The following is a 26637-nucleotide window of genomic DNA, read 5'->3' as shown; positions in this document are numbered from 1 at the left end:
GGGTAGGTATTTTTTCCTTAGCTTTTCTGCCCCTAGACTTGAGGGTTTCACTGTAAGGGTGAATTTTCAATATTCCTGGAGTTGGGCTTTAAGCTGGCCATATACAAAGAGAATTTAATTCATAATCTTATTTTTGAGGCATTCATCTGATTTTCTAATGGTTACTGGGGTTGAATCAACACTCGTTTTTGGCTGTAGTGATGAGAAAATTTGAAGGAACAGAATGGAAAATCTTTCTCAAACAAAAAAAATTCTAACTGTAAATGTGGTTTTCATTCGAGAAGGATCATACATATTGTAATGAAACCTGTTTAACAGGTCTGTGATTCCATTCAAAGCGCTTGTTTGGAAGAAATTTTAAGGGCTTTCAAACAAAATTAGCGGACTCTATTATGATTGATATTTCTTTGAATGTTTGAACGAAAATCTATCCATGTATGGTCAGCTTTAGGATTTTCACTAGTTTTCATTGGAGAGAACTACCATACCACCTTCCCGGGCTGGGCCCCTATGGTCACTCTATCCTTTTCCTAAAGATCAACACTGTTACCATTAGGCTCCGTTCACACTGCCGCGACTTGGGATCCGACTTGAGACCCCAAGTCGCATGACATGTGAAATCCCATGCTAGTCAATGTAAGCTGTCTTAATTAGCACTGCTGAAGTTGCTCTGATTTTAAAAAAGGTTCCTGTACTACTTCAAGGCGACTTCTATCCGACTTGTGCCCATAAACTTTAATAGAAGTCACCTCCAAGTTGGATCTTCATCTATATTGGTGTGATTTGGATCCAACGTTACAGGAAGTTTACCTAGGCAAAGTCACGCATTAAGTCGCATCAAACTTGTACTCGAGCCGCATCTAGAAGCTGGCAAATTGCAGGAAGTCACCTGGCAAAGTTGCACTGTAAATCGCACAACTTTCAGGTTGCAGTAGTGTGAACTGAGCCTTAGAGACATAATCCATATAAACAGTTGCAAATTACTTGGGAAGTCAAACTATTATTCTGTTCTAAATAAAGAATTTCACAAGACATTATTCTCTTCTGCTGCTGTTTGAACTACTAAACCGAGACTCCAAAACAGACTTTATTTTGATTTGGCAAATACTTGTAAGTCGTTTTCAAGTTGGCAGTTTTAAAATCAGTTTCCTTTTGTGTTGTTTTTTTCCTGCCAAGAACACAGAATAATATTTTCTTTTTTTTGCAATTTTTTTTGTTTGCTCTTGGTTGGATGACGAGCACTTTGAAAAGTAAAGTTTTAATGGCCGATCAAAGTTCAGTAAAACAAATAATTCATTTGTAACAGATAACGTCAAGGCCCATACATGCGTTGTCCTCCCAGAGCAGCCTGATGTGTTTATGTGGCACTCGCTGCCCTTTAAAAGGATTTTCCACTTTCACAGAAAAATGAACTCTTTCATCTCTAGCATATACTTTCAGGGAGTACACAGTGAATTATTATTGTAACCTCTACCAGAAGGTAATGATCGATGTATTTCATGTTTTTACATGCCTGATGTAGCAGATTTTAATGACTGTATCTCATAAACTTGTCCCATAATGTATATATTAGGCTGTGAGTTTTGCATCTTGACTGCTGAGATAGCAGGATCACCTAGACTTTGTATTGTTTCTGAGCAGGCAGACATAAAGCAGAAATATGGCCAAAGCAGAATTGTGGAAAACGAAAAGGATCAGCAAAGTCAAAGGCTGGTTGTTGAGGTTCCCTTGGTGAAATGTTTCCATTTAGTCAATGTATAAGTTCACCTTTTCAGAAAAAACTTAAAAGTTGACTAACATGGTACACCCTCCCCCTTTACCTTGATCCTGCTGTACTTAACTCCACCAACCAGCACCCAGGGCAAAGATGCCAAAGTGTCCAACCTTGTAACAGAAGGAAGTCAGCCCCATACCTACAGTAGACCAGGGGCGGACTGACCATTTGAAAACTTGGGCACTGCCCGAGGGCCCGGGGATAATATAACTCATGTTGTATTTTAGTAGCTGAGCGGTATCTTACCACATACTCAAAGACCAAATATTTTTTTGGGAAAAAAAAAGTTTTTCTTAGTTTCTGTTATAAAAATGTTTAAGTAAGTAATTTTTCTCCTTTGCTAATGTGCGCTGATGAGGCTGCACTGATAGGTGGCATTGATAGGTAACACTGATGAGTAGGCACTGACAGGCATCACTGATGGGCACTAATAGGCGGCAATGATGGGCACTGATAGGTACTAATAGACTGCACTGATGAGGAGGCACTGATAGACACTGAGATGCAGGGGCAGACTGACCATTTGGAAACTCGGGCCCTACCCGAGGGCCCGGGGTCAGTAGGAGGCCCCATGAGATGCCCCTGGTACCTTTTTCATAGGCTTTTTTGAGTTTGGCCAAGGACACAGGGGCCCCATGATCCCCTATTGCCCAGGGGCCCCATGAGTTGTCAGTCCGCCCCTGCAGTAGACCATTGCACCCAGGGAAGTCGTCCCTCCTGCCTCCCCCCTTGTTTTGGCCCTGCGTGATGAGCAGTTAGTGTAGCGGTCTGGGGAGTTAAAATCCTCGCTCTACTCCCTTTTCAATCTGCAGGGTTTCCTGGAAGAATCAGAGTGATTCTTATTGGCCATTGGCGGCACAAAAAAATCATTCTGATCCATCCAGGAAGCACTGGAGAAAGAAAAGAGAGAAAAGTGGGCATTTCAAATCCTGGGACTTCTACACCGGCTGCATGGCCATTGATTGGTAAAGTGGGGATTGGGGAGGTCGGAAGGGGGGGTGTAGGGCCTTGATGCCCAACCTGTGGCCCTTTCGTATATGACATGCAGTATTCACACCTCAGTAATCTATAGTGGGAACTCTGATTAGGGTAAGAGCAGTGATCTGTTCTAGGCTCAGGTAATATGTTCCCTGTTTTATATTGTCTTCTTCATCATATCCCCAGCCAATGTAGCATGCCCACACGCTGTGACCCTATTAGGGTCTTTGACAGTCCTCTCAAGCATTGCATGCTTATATTGAACATTATATGCTGCCCTTTGGTGATGTCAGGGGCCACATTTGAGGCCCCCTTTAGTTCATAAGTTGACATCCGCTAGTGTAGGATGTTATTTCACCTTTTAATTTTTTCTGAAAAAGTGAGCTAACTCTTTAAAGCTGAACTCCAGGCAGAAATAAAAAGCAGAAATAAATTATTTAACTACTTAAGTTCTGCAAAGTTTTACCCCCTTCATGACCAGGCTATTTTTTGCTATTCAGCACTGCGCTCTTTAACATGCAATAGCGTGGTCATGCAATACTGTACTCAAATTACATTTTATATCTTTTATTTCACACAAATTAAGATTTCTTTTGGTGGTATTTGATCACCACTGGGTTTTCTATGTTTAATTATATAAACAAAAATATGAACACATTTTTTTTAAAATACCCAATATTTATCACTTTCAGGTATAAAACATATCCAATAAAAAATTTAAAACATCAATAAATTTAGCCCAAATTGTATTCTGCTACATGTCTTTGGTAAAAACAATCTCAATAATTGTATAATGATTGGTTTTCATGAAAGTTGTAGCATTTACAAACTATGGTATATATACTGGATTTTTTTTATACTACTAATGCTGGTGATCAATTATTTATAGTGGGACTGTGAGAGTGCGGCAAGCAATCTGACTGGGTGGGAACTGAGCAACTGACACTGACATCTCCAGTGACACTAAAACAGTGATTAGTGATAATACTATACACTGTCACTGTACGGATGACACTGGCTGGGAAGGGGTTAACACCTATGGGCAATTAAAGGGTTAACAATGTGCAGTGTGTGCTGATTTTACTAATAGATCTTGTTGTGATTTCTCCCTGCCACATCACTGCTCCATGTTAGTAAACACAGGGCTCTGTACTGTCATTCGATCAGCAGGTCCCGCCCATAAATCATAAACTGATTTTTAACGTTTTACATACTATACAGAGTCCGAGGGTTTCCCTTTACAATGCATGGAGAGAATCTGCGGACCCTGATGTAAAGGGGAACTCTGCGGACCCTGATGTAAAGGGGAACTCTGCGGACCCTGATGTAAAGGGGAACTCTGCAGACTCTGATGTAAAAGGGAACATGAGGATCCTGATGTAAAGGGGAATGCAGCAGGCTCCAGTGTAAAGGGGAACTGTGATGTAAGAGTTTCTGTGGTCTCCAGAGCCCCCCTTATATCAGAGTTCGCAAAGTTCTTCTTTACCTCAGAGTTCGCAAAGTTTCCCCTTGCATTGTAAGTATGAACTCTGCTGACCCTGATTTATGGGGGAATGCTGGGAAGTGTGTGTGGGGGGGGGGGGGAGCTCTGGTGAACGGAGACCCCCTTATATGAGATTTCCCCTTTACACTAGTCTGCAGAGTGAAAGCACCAAGGTAAAGGGGTTAAATGATGGGAAGGAGCACACAGGTATAAGGGTAAACCCTTATATCAGTGCCCCCTCCTTACCTTAGGGTCTCCACTCCCCCTTACATCAGTGACCCCCCCATAGAGTGACTCACTGACCTAGAGATGTCACACACTGACCTCTTTTAAATCTTTCAGTCCTCCTCTTCCCCCGCGCCGCCTCCTTGCAGTCGCTTTCAAATTCAGCTGACCAGCGGCCAGAGCCCAGTCCAACCCAGCCAAGACAGAGCCAAGATCAGCCGATTACTAATCGGCTAGCTCCGGAACTGAGCATGCGCAGTTCTGGACCTGGCCGATTAGCAACCAGCTGAGCTTGGGTTGGATCCGCGGGGGCATTAGTGCTCCACTGGTCATCAGGTTTGAGGTGATATTATGATGCTTGGTGCCTTTCCTTTAAATTTTAAAGCTAGAAGGAGGGGGGAGAGAGGAGGCCTGGGTCCCCCTCCACAGTACTGAAACACCAGGGCACGGTCGCACGTGCGACCTTTGCAACCCTGGTAGTTCTGCCAATGGTTTGGTTATTCAGACAGTCACAGGTGCTGCAGCTGTCTAAATACAACAACTGGCAATGCAGATTCCTTCATCCACACTGTCTGGCATAGATGAGGGAATCAAATGAATCTGCAAGTGCATGGCTAGCCTTAGACATAGCATATAGTGCTCAGTCTTCCATCTTCCTCAACCACCACTCACTTTATATCCCACTTCACAAATTATTTTGATGGAGACAATAGAAACCCATATATGTAAATGTAAAGCCACGTAAAACCTTGACTGACAGATCAGGCGCTCACTGCAACATCAATAATGTTACTCATAGCTAGTTGACGCACTTTCTTGCTGTTTAACAAACTTTCTCCATAACATTCTATTTGAAGCTCACAGGGCCTCTGAAGGTATCTGGGGAAACATGGTCCTCAGCCTTGTTAGACGTGCGTCAGCAACCTCTATTACTCCTATATACTGTAAATCATTTATAACACAGCTAGCTATACTACATTATAATTTCAAGGGAAAGTATAGTGTACTTATGGGAAGCACAGATTTTGTGTTATTTTTTTCAGTATTTACCTTGAAGTCATTTTTTATCTGATTTTATATTTGACTTACGTTCCCTTAAATAATGTTGTTATTACATAAAATGTAGACATTTGTAGATCAACTATTAGAGTTAGTAGATAAGACAATGCCATTACTTGATCTCCGTGCATAAAAGCTGATACAATATAAAGTGTACAAATTGTTCTAAAGAGTCAACTGATCCATACATTTGCATCATGAGAAGGTACAGTATAGCACAATCATTGTGGTATTTATGCAAAATAGGAAGCAGAGCCTTAGGCTGGCCATACATTATACAATTTTCTTGAGAATATTACTTTAGATTTACTAAAAAACATATAATATGAGGTCAAACCTAAACAACACTTTCTATTGTATCCAATTGCTCTACATAGTTGAAGGTAAATCTAAAGGAAATTGTGCAGAAATTGGACAGAAAATTGTATATTGTATGACCAGCCTTATGTTGGACAACTTGAAATTCAGCCAGTCTATTATGACCAGCTTACAGAATATGTTAACCCAACATTTCATATCTCTGATATGTGCCTGTTGTATAGCATGTACCTGTGCAAAAAGTAGCTTGTTGTATTTCTTCCTTTGTGTGAAATCCCTGATATTCCTGCCAGAATCCCCTCCCCGGCTTTCCTATTTTAAACTGACCAAACTAGACATGAGAGCACATCCTTCCCAGTGCAGAAGATGTTCCTCCTCCACCCCCCAACCTTTCAAAGCCCCCCAGTAGAAAACAGAGATTATGTGACTATGTGATCACAAAAAAAATAAGAAAAAGGGTATTTCTAATATATATATACCCCTATATAATTAAAGTGTAATTTTTTTTTCACTATCTGTGTTTTGTTGGGGATATTTTCTGCCTCAGCGACACAACAGTATTGCTCTTAGAACAGGTGTCCCCACTAGAAAATATTTCCCATGTTCTGGTGACAACTGTAAAATTTCAGATTTACCATCACTTTCTATCTGAATGCCAATGATCACATAGACAGTAAGATTGAGCTTCGGTTTGGCCTGAAGTTGACTGTCATTGTTGGACCAAGAGATTCCCCACCTTACCCCCGCCCCCCCCATATTATGAAGATAGGGACCGTAGGGGGTGTTCTGTTGTTCTTACACACATCCTTTCCTTGGGTAACAACACGACTCCTCCAACATAATACTGTGGGTGAGTGTTGTCACACTAGGACAGCAAGTGTTACTGGTAAAATAAAGGTAAAACTCCTGAAAAAATAAAACTAATGCAAACGTCACATCGACCGGTAAGCTGCTATTTATTATATTTTTTGAGTAAAATACTTTTTAAATAGGCCTAGTTGTGACTGGTTCTCTTTAAATGTCTTTTGTTCTGATAATACAATGATTATACATTTATGCACAAATGTTATTAAATCTCTTTTCCATAAACCCATTTATTAAATGATGAAGTGTTTTTAGCAGCCATTCAATATAAAACATATTCATACATAACAGCCTATCTCCATTTTCTCTGCATGCCATAAAGCCATTGTGCGCATCCAGCCGATGACATGAAATTGTGTTCTAAATAACCCCAGGTGTATAGGTTAATCCTCCCTTTAACAGCAGTAACATGGAGGCCTGGATTTCATTGACGGGTATTTGGGTTACTAATGCAGCTGTTTAAAGTGTTTGATTTGGCCGGAGAACAGAAACAGCACTACATACCAATTTCATGAGCGACGGTGAAAGCTGCATGGAGGCCGTCATCTTCAATTACCGCACAGCTGCGCTCCGGCGAGCATACGGTCCCCACGTCTGCCATTCCCAGGGTATCACATGAATGGTGCCCACATAAATCCTGGCCGGGAGAGAAAAAAAAAAGGGGAAAAAAGAAGTCAGGCAGATGTTGTGTTCGTACACTGACGAGGGGGGGAACATGCTGTCAGCCACTTGCACAGAGGAATCTGCTGGCTGTTGGATGCCAGGCTGGCAAGAGAGCCGGGGATTACACACATCACCTGTCTATGGGAAAACACTTCCTTGCCAACTAAAGTTCAGATTTCCTCGTTATTATGAATGGAGCTCAGTGAAAAGTAACACCCAGTGAACTTTGATGACCATTTCATTAGACACAACTTGGATGTCTGTGATTATTTATAAAAAATAAAAAGTCTGGAGTTTTTGTTTTGCCTTTTATCCATTTTTGTGTGTAATGTTTCCTTCTACAATTTTACAGTATTTTCAGTGTAAGCTAAAATACATTCCAGATTCAAGTCTTAACAGCCACAGCCTGATTAGAAAAGCCTGTCCCTGACCAGCATAGTGCAGATAAGGACCCTTTGGCCTGGTCCACACCAATGAGATTTTTTGTGCTTTTTGCAGAAACACACTTACCCCCCAGTCACATCAAGCCTGATTTTGAAATTGTGTGACTTACAGTGAAGTGGTATGATTTCAAAGTTGGGTCACTTACCGATTTCAGGTGCGATTTGCAAGACATCTGAAACAGATGTCAATGCAAATCGTACCAAAAGTAATGCATGCACTGCTCTAGAAATTGGTGCTGCTCCGACCATGTCTGAGCCGCACCGATATGACCGCTCTAATAGGGGACAATAGGGTGCAACTTGGCATACGAATTGCAAGTCACATGGCATGCAAATCGCATGCCAAGTCGCACCCAATGTGACCGGGCTGTCAAGGCCATTTATATAGGTACATAGTTAGTCTGGCTGAAAAAAGACAAAAGTCCACCCAGTTCAACCATAAAAAAAAAAACCAAGAAAACAAGTTATAATGCTATACCCACAGTTGATCCAGTTGAAACCATTCAACATGGCTTCCTATGGGACAAGTTCACATCTATGCTTTTCTGGAGTCATGGACTTTGTTTAAACGCAAACCATTGCATTTTTGGTTCAATAGACTTCAATAGAGACGCTGCAGTAAATGCATGTAGTTTGTTTTTTATGCGTTTTTTAATCGTTTTTGATGCGGTTTGCATTTTTAATCTGCCCAGCAACAAGCTGGCCCCCAAAAACACAAAAGCGGCAAAATTGCAAAATGCAACACACAAAGCACTGCAAAATGGACAAAGCGCAAACTGCATTGGTATGAGCCAAGCCTTTCTCTCTGTATGGAAGCAGTGGTCTCTCTGCAGAGGTCCAACATAGCCCCTACTTCGTCAAAGCTAGAGCACCCAAATCAGCAGTTATCAGAGCTTTGCTGTTTGAAGAGCTGTATGTCTATTCATAATAATGTTTTAACAAACTAAATGTCATTCAGCTGGGGTTTATATGTGCTTCAGCTGTGTGCAAGTAAAGTAGATGTATGCCCTTATGAATATTTCCTACCTGTGTATCATAAACAACTGCTGTTTTTTAATACTGTTTTTACCTTTTATTTCATCCTTTGTAACAGAACCTTTGATTTCTGATAGCCTTGTTGTTAAAAGACATGAACTCCAGCAACTGCTGGCCATCATTTCTCAGGGTGGGTTTCCTGATGGTGACAACAGTGGACAGTGCCTGTGCAATGTGCATCAGAATGGCTGCTTGTAGTCTCCATTAGTATAAAAGGTGACAACACAGGATAACAATTTGGAGACCAGAACAGAGAATTGTCACCTTAACAGGAACTGCTTAACAAAGACCAATCATGTGGGATTACCAGGTATTATTTTAATGAAAACTGCACGTTTCCCAGTATTACAGATGACACATTCTTTAACAAACAAACGCTCCATATGTTTTCTGCAAATTCTATCTTGCTTGTGTGTTGCGGCAACAACTAGCCGCTGCACACAATGCAGTGGACATGTCCATTAATTTCCAATATGACATAAAGAGAAACTTGGAGTGCCGCTCTAAGCAGGACGAAAGATACTTTCCTTATGTTCTCCAGGAGAAGGGGTTACGGAGTCCAGGCAGATTCATCCAAAAGTGTCAGACATTTAAGTGAAAAGGACGCCGCCCTCCTCTCCGACCCACGTGAGATGAGAGTAAAATACGGCCTCAGCCGTCGCTCATCCACAAACCATGCCCTCTGATGTGTTTTGCCCCTCCCATTGTTTGGCAGGGCGAAACGCAACAGCGGTGTGGTTTTCAGGGGAGCAACGTCTCAGCCCACTTCTTACTCTGATCTCACATGGGCCAGTCAGGAGAGTGGAATCTTTTTCACATGCATTCCTTTCCAATGCGCCAGTTAAAGGAAATGAGAATTGGGGTGTAATATAAACCTCTTGGGAGCTGCCTTTCCTGACCCTCTGAAAATGCTACTTCCCTGGCTGTTAAAATGACCCATTGTTCAATACGTTCCGAATAACTGACAAAAAAAAGCATGCACAAACCTGTTCCAGGTCAATGACGCAAAGTACTGAAACTACAGTAAAAACTTTTTTTAACATTTTGGAGAGAGCAGGGAAGTGTTAGAACCTGTCCCCATTGAGGATATTCCCCCTCACTTCCTGTCCTGTCTGACACCTGCCTTCTGGAAAGGAAGCAAAGGAAAATCTCCTTCATGGGGAGAGAAACGGCAATAAACCCCAATTTTCTAAACCTATTATAATAGGCAAAAAAATAACTTTTTTTCTGTCTATTCATCTCTTCACTCCCTGTTCTGATCAACTAGCAGATAATAAGTTAGAAGTAATCCCTCAAATGGGAAAAAGTGGTCAGTCTTTATCCCCAATCTATATCAAACTTAAAAGAGAAAAGATAGAATCAATAATACAAAATAGGTTCGGGATGGCAAAGAGCATGCATACACTACAGAATACAGAACAGATTATGGAATCTGCATAGACATGGACTCTTCACAGCAATGTCTCTGTGGGTAAGTCAGGGTAACATGTATCTGCATTGCATGGTCTCTTTAACATCAGAGAGTGAAGATGAGGATCACTATTACTAAACCCACAACAGTAAAATCAGTCTGTATATGCAGTAAAGCGTGCTTGTTATACTCACTGTGGAACCTAAGGGGTTAATCCTCTGCATTGTGTAAAAAGGACATCTTGATCCTTTCATTTCTGCTCCTCCTCTTGTTCAAATGTCCACAACCTTATCTCTTGATAAGAATCTCTTGATAAAACAGACTAAACCCATAGCCACATGCACATGCTCAGTTTAGGGTGTATTGCTACAGAGGTTCTGTTTTCTTGGAAGAGTGAATGTGATCAGCACAGGGCCAATCAGCACTGTCCAGACAGAGGTTCTGCATCCTCCTAGAGCAGAATGAAAATGCCTCCTACAACCTTTAACCAGTGCTCTGCTGGATACTGATAGAAGTCACAAGACTGCACTAACTGCTGATGAAAAAAGGTATATAGCTGTTTATATTTACTAAAATAATTGCATTTCCATGTTCTGTGTACTGTGGGAGACCAGATAGAGAGAATGCAGGGTCCTGGGTTTAGTATCACTGTAACCTCTTCCTGTCCGGCCCACGCCGATAAACGGCTGGATGGGAGTGCTGCTGATGCGGGTGGACATTTCTAAACATTCCCCCGCATCCATTGCCTATGTGCACTCCCTGAGAGCGTGCGGCACTGCAATCGGTGTAACACAGATCGCTGTACAGGACCTCCTGTTTGAGGTCCCGATCATGTGATCACTGATTGGCCAATCAGTGATCACATAAATAGTAGTAAACAAGATATCACTTCTGACATCATTGCTTACTACGTGTGAAATTGTGAATGATCACAGAGGTCACATGGTACAAGGCTATTCACAACAGCCTTGTACCATGTGACAAGCTGTGACCAATCACAGCTCACACAGTATTTCTCAGTGGCTGCAGGAATGCAGCCAGAGAGAAGGAGAAATGATTGCTTTTACAGCCTTTATGGGTGTAAAAGCAATAAGTGTAAAAAAAGAAAAACAAATCTTCATCACCCCCTACAAGTAGTACAGAGTCACTATGGTGACACTGTACTGCTAGGGTGACAGTATGTTAAAAAAAACATAAATAATAATATAAAAAAAATTTAAAATGTAAAACCTTTTTTTGAAAAATTATAATTTTTGGTTATAAACTAATTTGGGTTATTACATATATTTTTTTTTTACTAAAAAGATAGATGAATACATTTTGGCTAAGATTTATGAAGAAAGATTATTTATTTGCAAAATTTTATAAGAAAAACACTTTTTTTTTCAAAATTTTTGGTCTTTTTCATTTATTTGGAAAAAAAATAAAAATCCCAGTGGTGAACACATACCACCAAAATAAAGTTTATCAATCTAAAAAAAATGCTAAATAATTCATATGGGTACAGTGTTGCATGACCGCACAATTGTCATTCAAAGTGTGACAGCACTGAAAGCTGAAAATTGGCCTGGACTGGAAGGGGGTGAAAGTGTCCGGACTTGAAGTGGTTAAGTAAAACATGTCAGATCACAGCTACTTGAGATTGTCCTCATAGAAAGCATCATTCACAGTAATTATAGGGTAGCCCTGGTCACACAGGCAAACAGCTGGAGGGATACAAGGGCAAACAGGCATCCCATTGTAATGGCAGTACTCTGCTAGCAATAGGCAAGGTGTTCCCCGCCCGAGCTTGGACCTCCAGAGAAAGTACTATTACACAGCCAGCCTGCAAAATAACCAAACTGACCCTGTCTAACAATTTGCATTCAAAACAGAGGGTTTCGTTTGCACACATTTGCATATATATGTGTAAGCCACAGTGCTCATGTCAAGGTTCCTAAGTGTGCTGAGAAATCTTTTGTTTGTTTCTGATGTACATTTCCCTTCCATGTGCACCTTACTGCAAAGGCTAGTTATAAGTTTTGGTGGTTGCCACTTTTTCATACAGTTGGTTGAATTGGATGCAGGGATGCACTGGATGCCTTCAGCTGCATTGTGCTATTGCTGGGAGTCCCATGCATCTCTCAGTTTTTAAGGAGGGGTTGGCTTCCAGCAGGCACACTTTCCCTCAATCTATCCATTACTATATGTGCTCTACGTTGGGAGACTCTGAAATGTATAGAGTTATATACCACAGTATACAGAGGAGCAGGGGCGGACTGACCATTTGGACACTCGGGCACTGCCCAAGGGCCTGATGTCAGCAGGGGCCCCATGAGATGCCCCTGGTAACTTTTTCCTAGGCTTTTTTTAATTTGGGCAAGGACACCGGGGCCCCATGATCCCCTATTGCCCGGGGGCCCCATGAGTTGTCAGTCCGCCCCTGCAGAGGAGCCTTGACATTGGCACTGCGGTTTACGCATATGCTTGCAAATGTGTGCAAACAAAACCCTCTGTTTTTAATGTGAATTCTTAGACAGGGTCAATTTGGTTATTTTGCAGGCTGGCTAGTAAGTGTGCTGGGAAATCTTTTGTTTGTTTGTGATGTGTGTTGCCCTTCTTTGTGCACCTTACTACAAAGGCTAGTTATAGGTGTGAGTGGTTATCACTTTTTTGTACAGTTTGGGTACTATTAGGCTCCTACCCTGCTGCCCGCACTCTGGTTCTGACAGTGGAGGACCTCTCGCCTGCCTGCTGATTACTTCTCCAGCTATCTCTACTTTGCTTTACCAGTTGTGGTCTTTCTGGGCTCCTGTGGGAGGAAAGCCGAAGAATGTTTGTGACCTGGTGTGTCCAGGACCTACGGAGATGTGGGAGTGCCTGCATCTCAGCACTGTAAATAAATGAGCACTCTGCAACTTTGCTGGTGTTGAGCTTTAAAGTGGTTGTAAACCCTTACATATACCCAATTAAGTGACTGGCCTTAGGTGATACACAGAGATGAAACAAATCATCCTATGGAAGTTGTACTTGTTTATCTACCGCTACTTTGCCCTATATCCATTCAAAGTGCAGAACTTACACAAGATCTCTCAGCTCTGAAAAGCAGGGGTGGGGAGCTGAAGTTACAACAGTGAGGAGAGCTCTGAGAGCTGATTGGATTGAAGGGACACCCCCTCCCTTCACAGAGCACACCGGAGCAGTGTTCAGGCTGTCAAGCACAGGCCCTCCCGTCACCATTTTTTTTTCTCTTGGTGTCAGTAAAACTCATCAAAAGTGACTGGCAGAGGACATAAATGACACAGTAATCACACTATAGAGGGATATGCTTTGTTCATATTTCATGTCTAAGGTTTACAACCGCTTTAAATCAGAAGGGCAGAGAAGATCAGGAGTGGCATTTTCTGTATCATAATAAATGGGACAAATCAGAGGGTTTGCAGTGGGAAAGTCAACAGTGTGGAAGAGGGAATATCATAAGGAAATCTCACATCTACAGTCCCAATAAACTAAGAGTCACTAGGTTATTTGGTTCATTAGAGATTGCCCAGAACTGAAATGTCACTTTGCCATTGATCACTTGAAGTATACAACTCATTTCTGTTTTTTCAAAGGTAACGTCTGTATGGAAGAGATACTTAAAATCGCTAAATTCTATAGGAATATTCCCTTGAGTGACCCTTTCTTGTAACCAGATTCTCTTTTTGAGAAGCAATTATATAGAGGGTGGCTATACCATCTTCTCAGGGTCATCAGCAGCTGATGTCGGTTTGCTATGGAACCTGAGAAGATATTTTCATTTCAGTATAAATCCGGATGAGCATTCCTGAACAGAATTTTGTTCCATCCGTTTGATCAATCTAGGCCACGCTTCTTTTGATTTCTTACTAGAGACCTGAGCTAAACCTAAAATAATAATCTGATAGGGGAAGAGGAAAAGTATGCAAGACTGAAAGGTGAATTTGGGTGAGGATATTATTATAACCAGACAAATGTTCTCAGCTGCTTACAGAATGAAGGACTTTTTAGGAAGAAATAGTAATGTTTGTGGTTTGTGCTTCCTTTAGCTCAGTTCCAGTTTACGAACCTCTTTGGAAACCACCGTAGACAGTAATCACTGATGAATCACAGAAGGAAAGGTATTTAAAGGTATGAGACCATAGTTGAACACAATGCAGGCATTTCATGTAAATTCTGATGAATTGTGGTGGCGGTTCCATTTTTTCTTTCAGTGAATCCTTATTTTCAGTAATTGTCTACCTTTACATAGATACAGCCAAGCTGAAGGTAAACAGCACAACACAATGTGGCACAGCAGTGAGTAGAGGAACCACTATGACAAAAAAGATAAGGACACCCGCCACTACTAAAAGTACGCAAGTAAAAAATTAAAAACTGCATTTCTATGAGGAAAGTTCCATCACCTCAAGAACTTTACTGAGCTCCCAGCATTCTCGCGGGACCTACCCTTGGGGCTCCTTCCTAAGCATATGACCTTCAGCCACTAGTCAGATGTTATGAGTAAGGCACATGGGGGATCAAAAGCGTCAACGGTTTTTTGTGCTGGATTTTATTTCCCTTGTACTGCTTGATCTAAAATAAAGCTGTTTTACTGCACTGCATCCAGGTGCAGGCTCTTTTGATTGTGGTATTGGAGAGGCTTACAGAGGCTACAAGTGGAGCACCGATGTGAGGATTCACCACACGGGATCTGACTTTCAGGGTTGCAGTGCTGTCCCTTGTCTGTGTTCATTAGTCAGATGAGACTTTAACACCTCAACCTCACATCTTAATCTTTCTCATTCCTACCCATAGTCACTGAGCCCCTTTATCCATTTTTGTTCTCCAGGTCTACATTTTGTGTTGTTCTCAGTACCATCCCACTAACTGCTGCCTCTCTGAAGACTTGCTGCAGTTTCATATAATCTACTAAGTGTAGTCACTCTGCCCTAAGCAGAAATGTCTCATAGAAGACTGTAGCCAGCCTGAGCTGAATCGATAATTCTTCTTACTGTCGGTTGTCCCATAAGCTCTGGTTAATGTTTGTTTTTGCTTGCTGTTGGGGAGTGTCTCTGGTAATAGAGTACCAAGATTTGATAGCTAGAGGTATGAATATATATATTTCCCTGCCATACTACTAGGGGGTTTAATGGAGTAGTGCATGCTGGAGAAGGTATAAGCATTCAGAAGAACCTACTTGAACTGTCTCACCTTCCAAAATCTGCCTGGTTAGGGTGTGTAGCTGTCTTTCTTGCCTCCCAAGCTTTGACTGGGAAGGATAGGCGTGTAGCTGTTTTCTAACCTCCTGTGCCTGCTGCATAGGGAGGATACTTGTGTCTGGAGAAAGTTAGGCCCACACCTCAGGCCTAAAGATTGAATTGTTTGTCCAGAAGTGTTTGCCCGGAAGAAGTGACACTGAACTCTGGACTTGAACACTAGAAAAAAACGTCATCTGTTGGAAAGTGTTCCAAAAAGCAAGGTGATGTTGAAAACTGGAGGAAAGACCCACATGGAAGAAAAATATATTTTAAAAATATTGTTCCCAAATATATTGACATATATTTGAAATACTACAATCTTGGCCATATTCAATATATTTAAAAAACAAAAACTATGTGTGTGTATGTGTATATAAAGTCAGGTTCATAAATATTGGGACATGGACACAATTCTAACATTTTTGGCTCTGTACACCACCACAATGGATTTGAAATGACACAAACAAGATGTGCTTTAACTGCAGACTGTCAGCTTTAATTTAAGGGTATTTACATCCAAATCAGGTGAACGGTGTAGGAATTACAACAGTTTGCATATGTGCCTCCCACTTGTTAAGGGACCAAAAGTAATAGGACAGAATAATAATCATAAATCAAACTTTCACTTTTTAATACTTGGTTGCAAATCCTTTGCAGTCAATTACAGCCTGAAGTCTGGAACGCATAGACATCACCAGACGCTGGGTTTCATCCCTGGTGATGCTCTGCCAGGCCTCTACTGCAACTGTCTTCAGTTCCTGCTTGTTCTTGGGGCATTTTCCCTTCAGTTTTGTCTTCAGCAAGTGAAATGCATGCTCAATCGGATTCAGGTCAGGTGATTGACTTGGCCATTGCAGAACATTCCACTTCTTTCCCTTCAGAAACTCTTTGGTTGCTTTTGCAGTATGCTTTGGGTCATTGTCCATCTGCACTGTGAAGCGGCGTCCAATGAGTTCTGAAGCATTTGGCTGAATATGAGCACTTAATATTCCCGAAACACTTCACAATTCATCCGGCTGCTTCTGTCAGCAGTCAGCAGTCACATCATCAATAAATACAAGAGAAGCAGTTCCATTGGCAGCCATACATGCCCACGCCATGACACTACCACCACCATGCTTCACTGATGAGGTGGTATGCTTAGGATCATGAGCAGTTCCTTTCCTTGTCCATACTCTTCTCTTCCCATCACTCTGGTACAAGTTGATCTCGGTCTCATCTGTCCATAGGATGTTGTTCCAGAACTGTGAAGGCTTTTTTACATGTCGTTTGGCAAACTCTAATCTGGCCTTCCTGTTTTTGAGGCTCACCAATGGTTTACATCTTGTGGTGAACCCTCTGTATTCACTCTGGTGAAGTCTTCTCTTGATTGGTGACTTTGACACACATACACCTACCTCCTGGAGAGTGTTCTTGATCTGGCCAACTGTTGTGAAGGGTGTTTTCTTCACCAGGGAAAGAATTCTTCGGTCATCCACCACAGTTGTTTTCCGTGGTCTTCCGGGTCTTTTGGTGTTGCTGAGCTCACCGGGGCGTTCCTTCTTTATAAGAATGTTCCAAACAGTTGTTTTGGCCACACCTAATGTTTTTGCTATCTCTCTGATGGGTTTGTTTTGTTTTTTCAGCCTAATGATGGCTTGCTTCACTGATAGTGACAGCTCTTTGGACCTCGTCTTGAGAGTTGACAGCAACAGATTCCAAATGCAAATAGCACACTTGAAATGAACTCTGGACCTTTTATCTGCTCATTGTAATTGGGATAATGAGGGAATAACACACACCTGGCCATGGAACAGCTGAGAAGCCAATTGTCCCATTACTTTTGGTCCCTTAACAAGTGGGAGGCACATATGCAAACTGTTGTAATTCCTACACCGTTCACCTGATTTGGATGTAAATACCCTCAAATTAAAGCTGACAGTCTGCAGTTAGAGCACATCTTGTTCGTTTCAATTCAAATCCACTGTGGTGGTGTATAGAGCCAAAAATGTTAGAATTGTGTCCATGTCCCAATATTTATGGACCTGACTGTATATATATTATTATACAGTATTTATATAGCGCCAAAGGGTTTGCTCAGCGCTGTACAATAGCAAGGGGGGACAGAACATGAGACAAAACAGTAACAGTACAATACACGTGGGGTTCGAGGGCCCTGCTCTTTCGAGCTTACAATCTAGGAGTGAGGGGATAATGGCACAGGAGGAAGTGGCTGTGGGGGATGGAGTGGTGGGAGAAGTGGAGGAGATCGGTTGTTAGGTGAGGGTGGGGTAGGCTTCCCTGAAGAGATGGGTTTTCAGGGTGCGCCTGAAGGTGAGGAGGGTAGGTGACAGTCTGATGGATTGGGTTAGGGAGTTCCAGAGGACGAGGGAAGTCCTGGAGAAGTCCTGCAGTCAGGCGTGGGATGAGGAGACCAGGGAGCTAGAGAGTAGGAGGTCCTGTGAGGAGCAAAGGGCACGGGTAGGGTGGTATTTGGGTATCAGGTCAGTTAGGTAGTTTGGGGCAGCGTTGTGAATGGCTTTGTAGGTCAGAGTTAGTAATTTGAATTTCATGCGCTGGGCAATCGGGAGCCAGTGAAGGGATTGGCAGAGGGGGGTGGCGGATGTGGAGCGGTTGGTGAGGTGGATGAGTCTAGCTGCTGAATTCAGGATCGTCTGGAGTGGGGATAGCGTTTGTTTAGGTAGGCCAGTGAGAAGAGAGTTGCAGTAGTCCAGGCGTGAGATGATGAGGGAGTGTACGAGTTGTTTGGTGGTGTCTAGGGTGAGGAATGTACATATCTTGGAGATGTTGCGGAGGTGGAGCCTGCATGACCTTGATAGTGATTGGACATGAGGTTGGAAGGAAGGGTTTGAGTCCAGGGTGACACCCAGTATATATATATTGGATACGGCCAAAATTGTGGTATTTCAAATATATGTCAATATTTTTGGGAAGAATATTTTTAAATATATTTATATATTTTTATATATATATATGTGGGGATGGTGGCTCATCCAGTGAGTATAGGGCTGTAATTGCTTACAGTTGGAAGAATACAGGGTGCTTTATCTGCTTAAAAGCTCTTTTCCCATATAGCTGTAAGTAGGATGTTTTGCTGCTTTTCTGTCCAGCTAAAAGTGATTGTATACCCTTCCATATACCCAGTGAAGTGCCTGGTCTCAGCTTATACACAAAGGTAAATAAGTCTTCCTACATAAGTTGTACCTATTTATCTGCAGTATTCACTTCATCTATTCAAAGAATTTTTACAGCTTGTCTGCGGGGTCAAAAAAAAGGGGGAGGAGAGCTGAAGTTACACTCCACAGAGCTCAGTGAGGAGAGCTCTGAGAGCTGATTGGAGGGAAGAGAGACACCCCCCCTCCACACAGCTCATAGGAACAGAGCTGAGGCTGTCAATCTGCTGGGGATTGCTTCCCTGTCACCATTATCCTCTCTGATAGCAGAGGAATGAACCAGCAGACAGAAATTATATTTAGTGATTGAGACAAGTACACACTATAGAGGGATATGCTATATTCATATTTCATGTCTGAGATTTACAACCACTTTTTTTTTAAACAAAGCTTTATTTGAATTTTTCAATTTACATAAACTCAACGGATGAAACACTCCAAAGATGCTTCTTGGCAACAAAGTAACCTTTTTTTTTTTTACAGTACTGCTAGATTGACCAATATGAGCAATACAAAATTTTGCATAGAAAACTGAGCAGAAAGATTCACGATATGTCAGCAGTTAGAACCTCTGAACAGAAACTCTGAAGGCAAATGAGACAAAAGATGGGAGGCATTGTAAGTCAGTATAGAGTGTAGGGAATGTGTAATGGTAAGCTATGATATGTATCCAAAGATAAGGAGGTTAGGACATACCACTGAACTTTGAATGAGAACTGGGGTGCTTAGAGTATGTCAGTTGTCAAGCGTAAGACATGAATGTTGAAGTAGAAAAAAAAAGCGTATGTAGAGGAGATAATCAAAGAAGAAGGATCAGGGAGATAGGTAGATCTATTCAGAAGGAGAAAGAAGTTGAGAAGGAAGCTAGTATGGAGAAAAGATGGAGAAAAAGATGGAGAAAAAAAAAAAAGAAAGAGGTGGGAAAATGATGTTGGAACGGGCCAGAGGATCCCCTCCCAAGAAGTCGTTAAGAATATTTGGTAATGAGCTAAGCGCTGTGGTTTGAGAGAAAAAATAGAGCTAGAGGCGACTCCCTGTAACAAAAAGTGATATACGTGTTGTGAGTCCTCGCTGATTAAGGGTGGGGGGAGAAGTTATAAAAGATTATGCGATGAAGATGAAATATAAAGAAAATGGTAAAGGAAGTAGATGAAATGAAATGTGGCTTGGGTGCCTAGAAGCGGTGTGAGAGCAGCAACAAACGAGTATAATAAATGTTTTAGATATAGTCATGCACACCTTAAATCCTCATAAATCAAAACAATAAGTCCGGGTTTACTGGATCATGTTTCCAGATTGGGGCATCACAGAAGAGCCATGAAGGAAAGACTGAAGCTCTGTGGTTGGAAAGGATTTTTGAACATAGAGTCTCCATTTTCGATTATATTGATCCTCACTGTGTTGGAGGGATGAGGTGAGGAAGTTAAGCTGGTCCAGACGAAGAAGTGCATTAAGAGCTGACTTGACATCCGAGATATTAGGAGGACTGTTGGAGACCCACTTTTTCAATATGGCTCTCCTCGCGACCATCAGGCAAGAGGACAGCCACGGTTTTGTAGCTCGGAGAATGGCAAGCTGAAGTGGATGAGCCCCTGTGAAGACTGATTCCAAGTTGCCGAAGAGAAGAGGTAAAGGGTCCCTTGGTAGTTGTAGAGAAGTGATGAAGGCGATATAGCTGAGTAGTTGGGACCAAAAAGTAGATATTAGTTGGCAATCCCAAAATCTGTGTTTTAGCGAAGGTTTATAGTGCCCACACAAAGGGCAAGTAGAGACCGAGGGATTCCCACGGACATATAGGCATGGCATATAGGCATGGTGAATTAACTTTAATTGTTGCTCCCGCCAGAACTCATTGGAGTTGAAGGCACAGGTATTGTTGAAACCAGTGAGGATTTGATCCATTGAGAGTGTATTGTCAAAGTCTCTGATCCAAGGAGAAGTAGGAGTGGAGGCCTCTAGAGGTTGTACATAGTGTAGGTTTAATGGTCCATAAATATGGGATATCTTGTATTTCCGATTTCTAACTAAGATATCTATGAACGAGGAACGGAAGCGACTGGATTTATCCAATGTTATTTTGTTCACATAATTACAAACTTGCAAAACATACAGAAAATGATGAGGCGGTAGATTGAAAGAAGTTGAAATCTGAGAAAAAGATAAAGGAAAGCCAGAGGCCGTATCGTATAATTGGCTAACTAGTTTGAGGTCCCTTTCCAACCATAGATCATAAGCTGCGTGTTGTTGAGGGACAGAAAAAGCAGGATTATGATGTATGGGGAGGAAACGGGAAACCCATGGGGATACGCCTAATTTACGTCTGATCTCCCTCCATGTGATAAGGGTATCACGGATGAGTGGATTATATTTTAAGTGTGGAGGGAGTGAGTTAGGGTTGGAATGTAAAAGGGCTGCAAGATCGAAAGGATGGGCCATGGCAGATTCTATTTGCAGATTAGAATAGTTGGAGGATTTGGTCAGCCAATCTATACACACCCGTAAGATGCAGGAGAGATTATATACTCTGATATTTGGAAGACCAATTCCCCCCTCACATCTAGGCAGATATAGCTTATGCAGGGCAATGCGTGACCGACGTCCTTTCCAAATAAAAGTAGAGAGCGCTTTGTTTAGTCTAAGAATGTCCGTATGCTTAAGTAGTAGAGGGATGGTCTGAAGAGGGTATAACAATTTTGGGAAGCTCACCATCTTGAAGAGGTGGGCTCTCCCTACAAGTGACAATGGTAACTCTTTCCATACCTCTAGTTCGCCTATAATTTTTTGAATTGTTGGTGAAAAATTGAGCGAGTAGAGGGAAGAGGCCATTTTTCCAATTTTGATTCCTAAATATGTAATATGATGAGGAGCAATTTTGAAATGAGGATTATGAGCCCATGAGGGAGTGCGTGCATGGAATAAGGGAAGGACTTCGCTTTTCGTGAAGTTAATACGAAGACCCGAACAGTGCCTGAAGGCTGTGAAAATATCCTGTATATAAGGCAAATCGTGAGTTGGGTCGGCAGTGAAAATTAAGATGTCATCGGCAAACAAGGCTAAACGTAGATCTTGTTGAGCTATTTGGACTCCGTGCAGCTGTGAGTGGAACAGAAGGAAGCGGGCTAAGGGTTCTAGGGCCAAATTGAAGAGCAAGGGGGATAAGGGGCACCCTTGTCTTGTTCCTTTATGCAGTTTAATAGGGGTAGATAGGTGTCCTGCAGCAACCACCTGCGCTGTAGGAGCTGAGTACATAGCTTGGACTACATGAGTGAAAGGGCCTGAGAAGCCAAATCTATGTAAGACCATCTGCAGCCACTGAAAGTTAACATTATCGAAGGCCTTTTCAGCATCAAGAGAGATTATCGCTAGATCTAGGTGAGGATTGATTTTAGCATGATTTAACACTGCTAGTACTTTGCGGATGTTTGAGGCAGCAGAGCGTCCTTGTATGAAGCCCGCTTGGGAGGGATGAATGATGGAAGGTAAAACAACAGCCAAACGATTTGCGATAATTTTTGATAGAATTTTGGCATCTAAATTTAGAAGGGAGATCGGCCTATAGGAACCTGGGTCAGACGGATTTTTGTCTTTCTTTGCTATCAATTTTATATGTGCCTGAAATGCAGACGGAAGATAGGCACCCCCTTCTTGTATAGAGCAGTAAACTGATTGCAGGGTAGGAGAAAGGGTTGTAGCCATGAGTTTATAGAACTCAGAAGTGTACCCGTCTGGGCCAGGGGCTTTACCATTAGCTAGAGTTTTTATAGCGGATTGAATATCGGATTGAGATATAGGAGCATTAAGAGATTGAAGTGCTGCGAGATCGATTTGAGGAAGAGCAATGCCGTCTAGAAAAGACAAAGCCTTTGATTGGTCAATAGGGTCGGGGCCATATAGTTTAGTGTAGAAACTTTCCAATATGGAAACAATTTCTTCAGGGGAGTGTTTCAATATACCCTGAGAGTCTTTGAGGGAGGTAAATTGTGTAGGAGTAAACGGTTTACGGCACAAGCGAGCCAGGAGTCTGCCCGGCTTGTTGCCAAATTTATGATACTGTAAGTCGAGATGTGATTGGTGCATGGATTCTTGTGCTGTTGCCCATGTTTCAAATTGGTGTTTTGCCTCTAGCCAAGCTTTCCTGTGTTCATGTGTGTTGGAGTCAGCCAAATTTTTTTGCGTCTGTCGGAGTCGGTTACTAGCTTCTGTGTATTTTAGAGCGACCTTTTTCTTATATGCAGATGTAAAGGCGATGATTTTACCACGTAAAACCGCCTTTCCTGCGTCCCAAAATAGGTTAGGATTGGATAAGTGAGCTGCATTGGTGATCTGGAAGTCTGCCCAAGTATCTTGGAGTTGACGTAACACCTCCTGGTTATTTGCTAAGAAAGAAGGAAAGCGCCACGTCTTGTGAGATTGTGTGTTGTGGAGATAGTTGAGGGTTATGGATATGGGAGAATGGTCCGAAATAACTATGTCATGTATATCTGAGGAAGATGCGTATTGCAAAGCAATAGAATTGCAAAAAAAATAGTCTATTCGGGAAAGCGAATGGTGTACCGGAGAAAAGAAGGTGAATTCCTTCCCATCTGGGTGGGCTAAACGCCAAATGTCTGTTAGTTGCATTGCTTCCGCAAATGTAGACAGTAGTGTGGGTGTGGATTGGGACTCCGCAAGTGGGCGGTGATTGTGTTCTAGTGATTTTGACTTATCTTCATAGGCATTCATAAGTGAGTTGAAGTCCCCTCCGACCACTAAAGGTAGATGTATGTAGGCGGACAGCTTTGAGGACAGGTCTTGAAAAAACTGTTTTGACGGTGAGTTTGGAGCATAAATATTGGTGAGGACCAAAGATTGAGAACCTACTTTGAGGTGTACCGCTAGGAATCTGCCTGCCTCATCAGTGTTTACCGAGATTATGTCAGGTGCGAGCTTTTTGTGAATCAGAATGAGCACACCCGCTTTATTATTGAGTGAGGGAGAACCTATAACGTGTCCTACCCAAAGTTTCTTCATACGAACAAAGTCAGATTGGCCTAAATGTGTTTCTTGGAGTAATGCTACATCTGCTCTAAGTCGGCGAAGATGACGGAGAATAGCCATTCGTTTATGAGGTGATCTTAAGCCCTTGACATTCCAAGAATAAATACGAATCATTAGGTCACATGATATGAGGTGAATACAAAGGTAATGGACTTACAGTTTTGAAGGGTGGAGCCAGCTATCCGCCCATTACCGCCCAATCTCTGATGAAGTATGGTCGACTCCCAAGGAAGGGGTGATTCTCCAGAAAAATGTAAGGAAGGAGAGCAGAAGAAGGGAGAGAGAGAGTGGAACATGGTGGCCCAACTGGGGCCTATCAGAAGAGCAAAACAAACAAAAAACCATAACAGTGTATTGGACTTCACATAAATCTGCATGCTGTCCCTGTACTGCGACCAGCGTGTCCGGGAAATAGCAGAGTAGTGATCTGCAGCAGTGACTCATTGGAGTTGTTGAGAGGGCAGGGGAGCATGACCCCCTTGCCTAAATGGCATCGCCAAAGGGAGAAGAGGCTCAACAAATCGAATGACCAGAGCGGAACTGTGGTCGAGGCAAGGCACAGAGAAGGGATGACACAGTCAGTATATGTATATGCTATCAAGCAAAATGAGAGGAAAGTACCACAAGACCAACTAAATTATTGCTTTCTAACTACTGGTATAGCTATCTGTGAACTGAAGATAATAGCTAAAGGCACGAGAAACTTAAATTCAGTTAAACAAGGCAGGTGATCCAATTCGTGTGGTAAACCGTATAGCGCCTGAGAGAGTGCGCCAGCTCAGGATTGGCGAGATTTAGAGGGAGCAAAGTTAGTACGTGGGCGTTTCGGTGGATCTTTGCGAGGGCTTCGCTGATCCCTAGGGCCCGAGTTGCGAGGGTGAGGAGACGGCACATCATCCGTAGCCATCAAAGAATCTTGTAGATATTGAGCGGCTTCTTCAGGGTGGATGAAAGACTTTGTATCACCCGAAGGTGTAGTAAAGCGGAGAGTAGCCGGATAAGCCAGGGTGAATTTGTAGCCCCTTTGGTGGAGCGTGGCACATATTTCCTGAAAGGCCTTACGTTTGCGGGATACTTCTTGCGAGTAGTCGGCAAAAAGGAGTAATTTGTGACCGTCTACTTGTAGGGATCGAGAATTGCGGAAAGAATTAAGAATAGCCACTCGATCAGCGTAGTTGAGATACTTGACTATCACGGATCGCGGTGTACGGCGGTCATTGGAAGGCGGCCCCAGGCGATGAGCTCTCTCGACCTGACACAAAGTGGTTAGACCTAGAGCTGAGGGTATACGTGTGGAGCATAATTCTGGAAGCACCCCGGTTGAAAATGATTCTGGAAGGCCCACTATGCGCAGATTATTTCTGCGTGAGCGATTTTCTAAATCATCCAGCTTGTCCAGGATGGATTGGTGCGTACGATTGGTTTGAAGTGCACCTGAGCGCAGCGAGTGAGCATCGTCCTCCAAATCTGACAGACGCTGTTCCACTTCAGTTAAACGTTTACTATGATCACCTATGTCTTTTCTGATCTGTTCAATGCCTGTGGCCACTGCATGATCCACGGCTTGTGTGATTGTGGGCAGTAGAATGGCAGCAACTGCTTGTGCAATCTGGTCATACATGTCTGTGGGACTACAGGTGCCAGGAGTAGAGGTCAGGGCTGGTATAACATTATTACTGTGTGCAGGGAGGGTGTGTACATCTGCACCAGCGTTTATTGCAGCCTCTGTGCCTGTGTCCATTGATATGCTATGGGCGGCGGCCATCTTGGCTGCAGGAGGGGGAGAGCCGCATCCCTCTCCCCTCGTGGTGTGACCTGAGCCCTGTGGATTCGGCAGGAGGAATCGCTCCATGCCGAAGGTACCGAGGATCGTGCGGGGGGGCCAGTGGGGAGCTCCTGAAGCAGCTGACAGGAGTCCCCTGCGCAGAATGCCGGCTTTATATGCGGGGATCCCGGGAGCCGCGGGTCTCACCTCCTCACAGCATCAGCGCCGGAACCGGAAGTCACAACCACTTTAAGGGTTCCTTCTCTTTGACTGGAAGCAGTATTTGGCATCTGTGATATTTGCTGCCTTTTTTGGGGTATCCTGTGAACCTAACTCTCTCTCACTAGAGTTCATTGTTCGGAATAACCTTTCTGGGCTATTCAGAAGTGACTTGAACCCAACTGCTCACATCCTCACCACGCATCCTAATCCTACCTTGAGGTGAAATGTCAGCCCACCAACCCTTGAAACAAACAAATGCTCCATAAGCAATGACAAAGGGCGAAAACCCTTAACTTACTAAAATTCCATAAAACTTCTCAAAAGCCGATTCCATGGTGAGTAGATAATCAGCCATGCGTGAGTTTTTTTTTGCCTGTTAGCCATATGATTGGAAGCTCAGGAGATGCTTATCTACAATAAGGGCATTGAGGATGCAGTTTCTGAAATATATCCTTAGAGTTAAAACACTGAGGAAGAACGACTTCTGAACCAGTCAACCAGACATACAGTACCTAAATAAAAAGCTGAATGGGAAACGACTTATTGTAGTCTATAGTTAACCTAAAGAATTCCTGTCTGGAATACAGCTGTGATCATACCAAACAATTACAGTGACTGTGGTCATTCAGGGACAAATCAGTCACATGATTTAGCCACCGTCTGTGTGTTGTCATAAGTGGTTTTCTGTGAACTCTACCCTCAACGTCTCAGCAGAAAGTTACATCCTGTGGCAAAGCCACCCAGATAGATGATTTTGGCTTTACCCCAGTGCAACTTGAATTGTATGGTTTACACTCATCATCAGCCAAACATAGCTTTTGTCACACGATAAATACTTGGGTATTATTTGCTATCTAAGCTTACCCCTACAGCATACAATCCGAGAATAACTATCCAAATATCTACAAAATCAAATATGCTTGAGTGGATTTCTGTGCCCCTCTTCAAGG

The 26637-nt window shown here is 42.7% G+C and overlaps 1 protein-coding gene and 1 long non-coding RNA gene across 2 annotated transcripts in view; one reads left to right on the top strand and one right to left on the bottom strand.

Annotated features, from left to right (window-relative positions):
• The window catches only part of ADAMTS5 (ADAM metallopeptidase with thrombospondin type 1 motif 5), a 170656-nt gene that overhangs the window by 108971 nt on the left and 35048 nt on the right, over window positions 1–26637 (bottom strand). The window contains exon 2 of the mRNA XM_089659527.1: window positions 7206–7338. Within this exon, the coding sequence (XP_089515653.1) occupies window positions 7206–7338 (133 nt within the window). The remainder of the gene's footprint in view (window positions 1–7205; window positions 7339–26637) is intronic.
• On the top strand, window positions 1356–14854 carry LOC149439056 (uncharacterized). Its single transcript, XR_016307870.1, has 3 exons — window positions 1356–1480; window positions 14300–14381; window positions 14503–14854. It is a non-coding gene; the product is annotated as an uncharacterized LOC149439056 (long non-coding RNA).

This window comes from Staurois parvus, unplaced genomic scaffold (genome assembly GCF_062004578.1).
Source record: "Staurois parvus isolate SC_StPar_1 unplaced genomic scaffold, SC_StPar_1.0 ptg001162l, whole genome shotgun sequence".
Lineage (NCBI taxonomy): Eukaryota > Metazoa > Chordata > Amphibia > Anura > Ranidae > Staurois > Staurois parvus.
Note: the sequence above shows the minus strand (reverse complement) of the source record. Positions and strands in the feature narration are given on the sequence as shown.